At 48.6% G+C, this 12,150-nt stretch overlaps 1 protein-coding gene across 1 annotated transcript; it reads left to right on the forward strand.

Annotated features, from left to right (window-relative positions):
- Nucleotides 1-341: 341 nt before the first annotated feature.
- Nucleotides 342-5,043, forward strand: LOC124485532 (dual specificity protein phosphatase 19-like). The gene is made up of 4 exons (XM_047047210.1): nucleotides 342-1,334; nucleotides 1,740-1,786; nucleotides 1,959-2,111; nucleotides 4,035-5,043. The coding sequence occupies exons 1-4, from the start codon at nucleotides 1,112-1,114 to the stop codon at nucleotides 4,254-4,256; spliced, it is 645 nt and encodes a 214-aa protein (XP_046903166.1). The 5' UTR covers nucleotides 342-1,111; the 3' UTR covers nucleotides 4,257-5,043.
- Nucleotides 5,044-12,150: the final 7,107 nt, after the last annotated feature.

Genomic DNA, 12,150 nt, shown 5'->3' on the forward strand with positions numbered 1-12,150 from the left:
ATATCAAATGTAGATGAAGACGAGACATGGATGGATTGGCAGAGAGAGAAAGAGAAAGAGAAAGAGAGAGAGAGAGAGAGAGAGAGAGAGAGAGAGAGAGAGAGAGAGGAGAGAGAGAGAGAGAGAGAGAGAGAGAGAGAGAGAGAGAGAGAGAGAGAGAGAGAAAGAGAGACAGACAGACAGACAGACAGACAGACAGACAGACAGACAGACAGACAGAGAGACAGAGAGACAGAGAGACAGAGAGACAGAGAGACACAGAGACACAGAGAGACACAGAGAGACAGACAGAAAGACACACAAAAAGAGAGATCTAGTGGGAGGGACAGAGAGATAGAGGGAGATAGGGAGAGGGAGGGAGAGCGAGAGAGAGAGACAGAGGGAGGGAGAGAGGCAGAGAGAGACTACTTGTACTCTATCTCCATCTAGTGGTGAGCAACGTGTCCCACTGCAAATGGTGATCCTGGATCTCCACAGATCCCTCTACTCACCGTCCAAATCCCCTGAATCCCACAGCTTCAGATGAACATGCTAACGTTCTGCTGCACCATCGTCTCACGGGCCAGCACACGCACATACATGCACGTACAAATCCTGTGAAAGCAATGGTCGCCGTACCAATCTACAATCCATTGATTTAGTCTTGTTTCTGACCAGAGGAGACGTCAAGGCAGTGAGCAGGTTGGACGGCCACAGGGCCCTGTTGCCGAAAGGCTGTTTATCTGCAGCATACTGTGAGCAGGCAGGTGGGGTGAGTGAGAGACTGCAGGTCTCATCTTTCAGTCTGGGTTTCCTCGAGACTTCGGGGAACTGGAGAGTGTGTTTCTGTGTGTGTGTACGTGTGTGCGTGCGTACGTGTGTGCGCGAGGGTGGCAGTGCGTCAGTTAAGCCGAGACACGGAAGCGACCGCATCTATGCTCGCAGAGGGGAACCGCTCCAGCCTCTCATTCCAGCCTGACCCATTACTGACAAGTCAACAAACAAGCCTCGACACCACCACACCCGGTTCCCCCTCCAAACCTACCGGCCTTCACCAGGACCCAGCCTTCCCCCGGACCCGGACCCAGCCCCAGCCCCTCTCCGCCCAGACGCCCCGATCCAGACCCATGAGATGCAGTCTCTGGCCCAGGAGATCCAGAGCTTCTCCAAGGCCAAGCTGAGGAAGCAGTGCACCCGCGTGACCTCGCTGAGCGGACGCAGGATCATCGAGACGTGGAAGGGCTCCACGGTCCACGTGGTGGAGGACCTGGCCCAGCCCGAGACCCCCTGCGGATACGTACCGGACCACAGCTGGGACCTGCAGGTGGGCTTGGTCAAACCATGCCTGCTTCTGGGTGAGTGCTGAAGATACAACCGACTGCACGCTGCCGTAGGGAATAGATCTGTTGACTGTGGGATAAGTAAAGCACACTAGAAGGGATGTGAACAAACATGGGTGAGGGTAGAAGGTAGTATATACTTGGTGGCTTTTCCGACCCAGAAAACACCAATGTGGTTCCAGTTAGAAAAAAGACGAATCAATCTGTTTGCAATAGGAGTGACAAGTTGGTGTCGCTTTGCAGCAACTCCCTCTCACACAGACAAGAATGAGATCAAACTTAAAGATCCTATTTGATCATATTGGATGAGAATAGATGACGATGTCACTTCTCAGACATGTTCAGCTGTAATAGGCTTCGATCAGTTGTCTGATCTCCTAACTTGCCCTCCTCCTCTCTTCCTTTCATGTGACACTATAGGTTCACAAGACGCTGCTAATGATTTCAGCACTTTGAGGAAACACAAGGTAGGGCTCGGTCCCGAGCGACAATCTCCCCGTCGCGCTCTCCTCCCGTCTTGTCCGAGGACAGTCTATCCCTACGCCGCTGGGTTGTGTTGGGTGGTGGTATGTGACAGCTGCTCCCCCTGCGCCCCCCACCCGTCTCCCCCCTCCCCCCGTCCCCCTCACCCCGCCCCAGGTGTCCCACATCCTGAACGTGGCGTACGGCGTGGAGAACGCCTTCCCCGACCTCTTCATCTACAAGAGCGTGAGGATCCTGGACCAGCCGGACACCGACATCACGTCCTACCTCCAGGAGTGCTCCCAGTTCATAGACCAGGCCCACTCAGAGGTACGGCGCTCCTCGCGTTGGGGCTGCTTCGGGCCCTGCGTCGCACTCCTCTCCTCCTCAGCCGCCGTTCTCCTCTCTCTGGCCAGCCTAAATAATAGATGGGGAGTTTTCACCTTGCATTATTAAAAGCCCTTGTAGAAAGATCATATCACTACGGGCCTTTGTGTGTCATACAACCTTTTACCAACTTGCCCTGCTGCCCGGCCCAACCTGACACTGGGGCCCATCTAGCGCCAGCTGGGTTTATGATTACAGGCTGTGATGAGGCGGCGTTTCCATGGAGGGTTGCTAAGTGGAACGGAGTAATGGCTTGCTGCTCTGTCACCTGTGATGCACCAGTAACTCCAGCTCTCCTCATAAAGCCTTGTTGCTTTTAGCTAAGTGGGAAATCTGTCTCTAATTTGACAACCTGTCATTTTGCCCCTGTGGTTGATTAGTTAGTCTGCTGCTAATGAGCGGGGCTACTAAGAGAAGAGGGTAATGTGGCCCTGTAACCGATCCAGTTTGGGCTCAGGCCATATTTTCGACGTGTTTTGGGCTGTGAGGAGTTTCACCCAAGTCTAAACTACACTTCCCATTGTGCTGCTGGTCAGTCCATTTGCAGTCTGAACTGTACACTACCAAGTCTAAACTACATTTCCCATAATGCTTCTGGTCAATCCTTGGCTGTCTGAACTGTAAACTACCAAGTCTAAACTACATTTCCCATAATGCTTCTGGTCAATCCATTGGCGGTCTGAACTGTAAACTACCAAGTCTAAACTACATTTCCCATAATGCTTCTCGTCAATCCATTGGGTGCCTGAACTGTAAACTACCAAATATAAACTACATTTCCCATTACACTTCTGGACTCTACTAAACTGTAAATGACGTAGTGTCCTTGGGCAAGGCACTTCACCCTACTTGTCTCGGGGGGAATGTCCCTGTACTTACTGTAAGTCGCTCTGGATAAGAGCGTCTGCTAAATGACTACATGTAAATGTAAACTACTGTCAAGCTATACTTTCCATAAATCTAAACTACACTTCCCATACTGCTGCTTTACTGATCTTCATTTTGCAGTGGGAGAAGTCAGAGGTTACAGGACACTAGAGAACAGTAACGATTGTAAAGAACAATCCCTAATGTAAAGATTGTTCCAGAGCCCCCCTCCTGAACTACAGTGACCCTAACCAGTCTACACCCTTCTTCCAGAACTATGCTAACATTGTCCAGCCCTGTCCTTATGCTAGTCTTAACCCTGTCCTATTCACCCCACAACATTGTCTAGGACTGTCCTTATGCTAGTCTTAACCCTGTCCTATTCACCCCACAATATTGTCTAGGACTGTCCTTATGCTAGTCTTAACCCTGTCCTATTCACCCCACAACATTGTCTAGGACTGTCCTTATGCTAGTCCTAACCCTGTCCTATTCACCCCACAACATTGTCTAGGACTGTCCTTTTGCTAGTCTTAACCCTGTCCTATTCACCCCACAACATTGTCCAGCCCTGTCCTTATGCTAGTCTTAACCCTGTCCTATTCACCCCACAACATTGTCTAGGACTGTCCTTATGCTAGTCTTAACCCTGTCCTATTCACCCCACAACATTGTCTAGGACTGTCCTTATGCTAGTCTTAACCCTGTCCTATTCACCCCACAACATTGTCTAGGACTGTCCTTATGCTAGTCTTAGCCCTGTCCTATTCACCCCACAACATTGTCTAGGACTGTCCTTATGCTAGTCTTAACCCTGTCCTATTCACCCCACAACATTGTCTAGGACTGTCCTTATGCTAGTCTTAACCCTGTCCTATTCACCCCACAACATTGTCTAGGACTGTCCTTATGCTAGTCTTAACCCTGTCCTATTCACCCCACAACATTGTCCAGCCCTGTCCTAATGCTAGTCCTAACCCTGTCCTATTCACCCCACAGAAAGGCGTGGTTCTGGTCCACTGTAACGCTGGAATCTCGCGGGCGGCCTCCATCGTCATTGGCTACCTGATGTTAAAGGAGGGTCAGCCATTCGACCAGGCCTTCTCTGCAGTGAAGTCTGCGCGCCCCACCACCTGCCCCAACCCCAGCTTCCTGGAGCAGCTTCGGGGCTTCAGCCCCACAGCGGTCAAGGGTCAGGTCAACGGCACCAACCACGTCTGAGGAGGGAGAACGTGCGTGGGGCTAGATTCAGATACAACAGCCAAAACTGAGCTGTCCCCTTCCAAAAAACGCAATGATTGTTTTGAAGCGGCAAAATCCCCGATATGAAGCTTTAATGGTTTGATAGTTTGAATCGATTAAACACCTTATTCTGGAACTGGGAGACATTCTAGAGGTTAACGATTGTAAAACTGCTATCAGTCTTAGCTGTTGTATCTCAATATGGCCAAAAAGATCACGAGCAGTAAGGTCTTAAAGTCCAGAGAGACGTCAGAGAGACCAGTCGGGATCCACTCTTTGTGGAACAGGAGAGGAATGTTATGATACTGTATAATAGAGGACCACACTGTCCAAGAAAAGAAAAATTGTCCATATAACACCAATACAGACAATATATATCAATTTCAATAACGATCTACATACCTAACTACTCATCTAGCTATCCAGCCTCTCTAAGCTGTTCCCTAACCAGTGGTTGCATTTGAGTGTGTGAAGTATTGAGTAGGAGAGACTATGGTGATCCGCTTCTTTAAGTAGGAGAACATCTTCATATTTTACTGTGACTCATGAGAGAATTCCTCATTACCCAACAGATCATACAAATGTTACAGGTATCCTTCATGATTTTGTGGTATACATTAATAGGAGGTATTATTTTTTGATGTTATCTTTAGATTGTTTTTTTTTTTTGTATTGCAAGCCTCTGTCCTGTTCTACTAGATTTATTACCGTCTAGAGTTTAACTACTAGTGTTTTTACTGTAATTGATGTCTTGAAATAAATTGTTTAATAATGTGCTTTGTTTTAAACAAAAATGACAAATTCAAACGCGTATCTGGCTCTTACTATCTTTCAGAGTTTAACTACTTGTCGGTCAGTTCGAAGCTGTTCATAGTCAAAGATCATGTAAAAAAGATCTTTCAGGGTTCAGAAAGGAAACAAATAAAATAAACAACGCTAACATGTTATGAAAATTTCTTCATAGAATAATATTAATCTCAGTAGAAAATGTAACGCTTTGAGTTGGCTAATATGAGCAACATAATGGAGGTGACAAGTGGATCCTCAAGGATAGAGGCGATCTACTCATCCTCAGGAGAATACGGTGCTGTATTTCCCGGGCTATCTGGACTCCCACACAGTCCAGCAGTTTGGCGTGTGTGACTGCTGCTGCAGGACTATAGCATACACAGACTAATTCCATACTTCTCGTGTGCATTTTACACCAAGCAGGTGAACCGATGGCCTCTTCAACAACGTGATGATCGATCGTGTGCTGCCGCACCGCTCGAGCTGACCGACAGACCTCGTGGATTTTGACAGTCCACATGGGCACTCTCTCCTCCACGCTGACGAGACGGAAAACTGCCATTGTCACAGTTAAGGACAGGGATCCGGTGCTCACAACGACCGAGGACGGGGTTGACGGGCCAAATACGGTCTTTAAAAGAGAAGTTTACAAGGTCACGGGAGGAGTTCAAAAGGTGTCAGTCATCAGCGAGGAAGGCAAGTGCTGAAACTTAAGTTGCCCTGGCAGTGCGGCTCTGTATGGTTCAAGGCAGATGAATAGGGACTCAAGTTACCCTGTATCAGTGAAGAATATCTTTTTAATGTAGGTTGTATCATGTATATTCTGGGTGCAGGTATTGGGTACACAGTACCGCTGCATATCTGCCAGTGAAACGGTAGAACGCAAGTAGATCCGTCAGGCATAGATATACTGTATAGTAGATGAAGTAGATCTGTTAGATATGTGATATTTAGTAGACACTGCGAAGGATCCCATATAAATAGCCATTAACGGTGGACGAGTTGAGGGTCACATGCTGAGCCCTGAACAAGTGTGTTTGCCATGGTAACCCTGCGGGCATATTAATTGCATGTAGATGCTGTGCTGTAGTTGGTGTTATTTTTGTTATTATTGTCATCTCTTGGAGCACATGGTAATGACTGCCACTCGCAGAGCTGTTAGCGGTCTAGTGGACCATGACTGTGGAGGGAGAGGGGGAGGGGAGGGAGGGCAGGTTGACATGCATTCAGCCTGGAGAAAGGCAGGGCTGGCTCTTGGCGGTGGAGGGGGCGAAGGGGGCTGCCGCGGGGGGCAGGGGGGGGCGGCTGAGAGGGGCCGAGGGGACACGTGGAGGAGGCAGGGAACAAAGCGGCAGAATTTATTAGCCCTCCTCTCCACTCTGGCGGCGGCAGCCAGGGCCGCTCGGTCACCACTCAGCCCCTCTCCTCACTCCAGCGAACCCCCCCCCCCCCCCCCCCCCCCCCCCCGCCCAGCCTGCCTGGAAAGCAATTAAAGATGTCTCCGCCTAATGAGGGCAAATTAAGACGAGCGAATCCAGCCTCTTCATCCTCCAATCAGAGATAAGGGCTGTTGGGGGGGGGGGATTTGGACCTAGGTCAAAGACCCCGTTTCCTGCATCGCTACTTCTGACTCGGCCCCAGAGACAGTCTGCTATCCTGAGGAGCACTCACTGTTTCCACTGTTTAGACTGGAGCGAAAGTACCTCTCGCTGCCCTCTCATCGTCAGAAAAGAAACTCATCTTACAAAGACCCAACAAAGACGCTGTTTTAGGCTGATGACGTTGCCTCGCCACTCTACTGTGAAGGGCTTGGTTTGAAGAGAAGCGCAAAGTCAAAGATCTGTGTGTTGAAGCGGCCATTCCTATGACCCCCTATCTGGTCGCCCAGAGCTGGACTGTGGTGATGTGGATCATGGTCCGCGGTTGACTCGGCTCATCAAGAGTTAATACTGGATCAATATTTAACAGGGCATCATTAGGTCTTTGACTTCTCTCAGTAATGAGTGGTTAAACTCGTTCTTCCCTCATCACAACACCTTCCTGAATGTGATATAGAAGATGAGGTCGGCGTGTGGGGGAAGGTGTGCTTAAGGTTGTGTGTGTGTGTGTGAGTGTGTGTGTGCGACTGACCTGTACACCCGAGCCTAGCATCTGTTGAGCGGAACGATACGTACGGACTGTGTGTCAGTGTCTGGTCTCTACCCTGAACCGCCACACACAATCAAATCATGTCCAGAGCGACGCGGCCTCACGAAGCAGCCGTGCTGATTCACCAGGCCACCCGTAGAGGGCGCTCTCTACCCACACGCATCCAAACACAACAGCTCCAAATATAGCCGGGGGTCATTAAAGTGGTGCAGGTGAGGGGGAAATAGAGGATGAGCTGCAGTGTGTGTGTGTGTGTGGGGGGGGGGGGGGTTAGAACGAAGGGGTTTGAGCGAGCAAGCGAGGGAGAGGAAGAGAACCAGGCGGCGCTTCGAAACGGAGGAAAAGAGGAGAGGAAGGAGGGGGGGAGTTCTGTCAAGGGGGTTCGAGGCTCACAGCGAGAACGTATGAGGGACCTGCTGGAGAGGCCGATTATAGCGGCGTGTCAAGCGGCAGAGGGATGGGAACCCATGACGACACGCGTGCGTCTGCGGTCTAATCTGGGAACGTCTCCATCACTGGGACTGACGGCTCGCACCGGCTCGTGCAAACAGGCCGGCTAGATAGACCGGGCCCCGGACCAGGCTGATTAGACAGGCTGGTTCGGTTTAATTACAGAATGATGGATTTAATCAAGAGCCTGTTGGAGTGGGTGGGGGGTGGGGCGGGGGGGGGCGCTCATGTTCCTCCCATTTAGATTATCCAGTAGATCAAGCGGGGACATTTGGGTCTAAATTTAATTTGCTCATATCCTCTGCGCTCATTCTCCGGACAGAGACAGAGCTGCCGTAATCTTTGCGGTCTCGGCTGCCGAGGCTAGTGAAAAGCGTTGTGAGCGAGGTGTGAACTGAGTCACAAACCCATGGAAACGGAGCCAGCAGGCTGTTTTCCAGCCAACAGGTGTCTCGCATCGACAGCCTGGCATGTGCGGTCCTTCTGCCCAGCACGCCGTTGGGGATTAGGGAAGCATGTGATCTGTGGCCCCGATGTTTTCCTGACATCCTATCTTTTCCTTGAAACGCGAGAGGCACAGGCCGCAGAGCCGTCCGCTGGCTTGGTGACAACTAACGTCGACCACAAAAGCTGCTCCGTCTTGACACCTCCTGAGGTCTACGCACGCAGAAAAGGCTGAATAACAGAATTGGAAACAGGTGTCCCTCTTGGTATTGTTATTAACTGAGCCATCGTCGATAGATCTCTTGAGAATTTGGATTTCGATCCAGTTGATGGTTTGTACAGAGTTGATCAGTCTTTGTCAAGTGTTAAAAGATGAACCCATTCTTACACACACGCTAAACACAAACACAGATTGGTATTAAAAACCGAGGAACTTAAATGACACTCACACACGCACACTCAAAAGAGCCACTCAAACACACAAATACACAAAGACACACACACACAATCACAAGCAATTCCGGAGGGGGAGAATTGTCTCATCATGTGCATTGATGTGGAACTGAGCTGTGAGGCAGCCTGCCACAACCACACACACACACACACACACAAACACAGAGAAACAAAAAATAGAATAGGTTGAGCTATCTGTCAGTGTTTTCAGTCTGTCACTCGGTGCGTGCGTGTCTGCCGTCACGTTGAACTTTCTCAGAGCTCAGCTCCCGCCGAAGGAGAGGGACGGAGCATTTTAGAGTTGTTGCTATAACAACGGTGCGGAAATACCTTCAGTTGCCACCGTGGTGATTCACTGATTTGCGTTGCCATTGACAACCAGTCAAACAGAAGGAAGGAGGTGAAGGGGAAGAGGGGAAAAAAGAGGGGTGAGAGAAAGAGAGAGACAGAAAAGAAAAAAAGAAGAAGTGAAGAGATTGAGAAGGAAAGAGAGAGATAGAGAGAGCTAAAGAGACAGGTAGCAGCATACCGGGGTGTCGTTAGTAGTGGTTAGTGTGACGTTGACCCTGTTAGCCAGAGGTGAACTTCCAAACAGGCCTGCCGCTCCTCTCATTATCTACTTCCTGTATTCATCACCGGGCCTGGATCCTGGCGTGTCATTGGACGACAGGCGGTTCTGGTTTCTATCCTATTCATGAAAACCAGGATATACAGTTTGTAAGTTATTGTCAGCAGAGGCCTTAGTTAGAGTTCTGTGAAACAGATGGAGACATGGACTAATGCAACCCCTCCAGAGAGAGAGAGAGAGAAAAGGAGAGACAAAGAGACAGATGGGGAGGGCGAGCGAGAAGGAAAAGAGAGACAGAGAGGGGAGAGTGAGAGTGAGAGAGAGACAGAGAGAGGAGGATTTCAAGCTTGTGTGTGTGTGAGAGCCAAATAGATCACAGAGACAGCGTTTGTGTTTCAGCGTGTCGTTGGTCACAGTTGTTGCAATAGAAGGGAAGTGCAATTCGAATTGAAATGAGCTCAGTACGCCTGCCTTATGGTGTTGGCCACAAACACACAAACACGCACACATTCTCTGACTAGGATATAGAAAGAGAGCGAGTGAAAGTGAGTTGTTGTTGAGATAACACACAGCTCACCCAAATAAATTCCATGAGGTATATCTGTGTCCGGACTCGACGTAACCTAGTTCAGCTGGACAACAGAGAACCAACAGAATCCTAGTACATACAACGTGTTAACGGTTTGTAGCCCTGGAAGGCTTCGGGATCACATCCATCACTTTCTGACAGGCCAGGTGTTTTTAAGTGAACACGCATGCATGGTTACTGTCACTATGAAAGGACTGCTTTGCGCATCTCAATAGAATCCTGTTCAGCTGCGGCAACTGTTCCTCTGTGTTAACGAGCATTATGTCAAGGACTCGCAACCGTCAATAATCGAATTTCTTTGTTTTTCTCGCTCGCTCGCTCCCTCACCATGTCAGTATCTGTTAATATACTTTCTCTTCTCTATCTCTCGCTCTCTCTCTCTATCCCTCCGTCTCTCTCTCCCTCTCTCTCTCCCCCATTCTCACTAATCTCCCCTACCTCCCTGCCTGCCTACCTCTCTCTTAATTACACTAATGGTTGTGTTAATCTTTGCTCCCACAGCGCTCCGCTGCGAGGGGAAATGACATAGTTGCCGCAGTAGATAGATGATGTCATATCTGCCGGGGGCAGGAAGTGATTAGATATTCCAAGCTGACAGTGATCCATCCAGTTTTTAATGTCTCTGTCTGTCTCAGGACCATACGTTACCTCACACACCAGTTCAGGTGGGGACCCGAAACAGAGCTCTTTTCAGCCCAAAGACCACGCCAGGTCAGGCGGACCATGGCTCTGGATAAGAGCGTCTGCTAAAATGAGTAAATGTAATGGGATGGGCTAAAACCAGGCTAGGAGTCGGATTAGCTAAAACCAGGCTAGGAGTCGGATTACCTAAAACCAGGCTAGGAGTCGGATTAGCTAAAACCAGGCTAGGAGTTGGATTAGCTAAAACCAGGCTAGTAATGGGATGAGCTAAAACCAGGCTAGGAGTTGGATTAGCTAAAACCAGGCTAGGAGTTGGATTAGCTAAAACCAGGCTAGTAATGGGATGGGCTAAAACCAGGCTAGGAGTTGGATTAGCTAAAACCAGGCTAGTAATGGGATGGGCTAAAACCAGGCTAGGAGTTGGATTAGCTAAAACCAGGCTAGGAGTTGGATTAGCTAAAACCAGGCTAGTAATGGGATGGGCTAAAACCAGGCTAGGAGTTGGATTAGCTAAAACCAGGCTAGTAATGGGATGGGCTAAAACCAGGCTAGGAGTTGGATTAGCTAAAACCAGGCTAGGAGTTGGATTAGCTAAAACCAGGCTAGGAGTTGGATTAGCTAAACCCAGGTTTGGAGTGGGATTGGTTGGGAGCAGGCTAGCCCAGTTCGAGGTTGAGCCAGGTGTTGACCATGGCTGATACCACCTTGGTCCACCCAGGTCTGATCTGAGCAGTTTAGCGTGATGAACAAACCTCACCTCACAGAACCACATGGTCACACTGGAATCGTTCCAACTCTGACCTTGGGTGGAAACGGGATGCATCGTGGGATTGGTCAACAGACAACACTGTATATCCCAGAGCTTGTAATAAGAGTTAGTTAGTAGGTGATAAGTTCATGAAATAGGCATACAATGGCCATAAAATGCATTTTAACATTAAAATGTGTCAATAAGACTATATGAGTGTTTACAATATTTGTAAGGGCTAGGGTTAGGGCTAGTGCTAGTGCTACGGCTAGCGTTACTTAATAGGTAATAAGATGCTTACCAACATTAATATGTGTTCATAAGACTTGCTAATTTACTTAGGCCTTATTACCTGTTAAATAACACTTAAAGATCCTGTAAAGTGGAATTGAAAACGAGTTTTAAGTTAATCACACCACAGAAGAATGTGTTGTTAACTACCCATCCAGATTCGAATGAAAACAAAACGCACGACAAGTATGTTAAATTAGGCTTTGAAATTGTGATAAAATCAGCAGCCTTTACTGCTTGAGGCTGGGGGGGCGTGTCGCCTGAAGGAGCTGAATCTCTGCCCACTCGAATGTATTGAATTTAGCAACAACAGCAACACTAGCTAAATCAATTGCAGATATCAGAACAGACCTACCTACTGTCTCTGAGTGTTTTATGTATTAATTATTTTGTCTGTGATCTGAGGTAGATTGGTCACTGTGACGTAGATCGGTCGGGTTTTGGCTCCGCCTACACAAAGCCTGAGCTGAAAATGGAAGAGAAACTGTTCAACGGTCTAACTCCACAATTCAGTGCAACAAAGTTTTTGCGCTTTGCACATGCTTTCAGGAACTAATTTCACACGTATATAATGTACTGAGAAGCAAATCATGGAATTTCCTTTACAGGATGTTGAAGCACCTGGATCTAAAGTGTTACCGGTCAATATATACATTTATCGAGGGGGAAACATCACAATTATTGCAACTCTAGTTCTGATCCCTCTAACTAACCCCTCCCTCTCTAACAGGTGACTCTCTCCACTCCATCT

Source organism: Hypomesus transpacificus, chromosome 23, assembly GCF_021917145.1.
Source record: "Hypomesus transpacificus isolate Combined female chromosome 23, fHypTra1, whole genome shotgun sequence".
NCBI lineage: Eukaryota > Metazoa > Chordata > Actinopteri > Osmeriformes > Osmeridae > Hypomesus > Hypomesus transpacificus.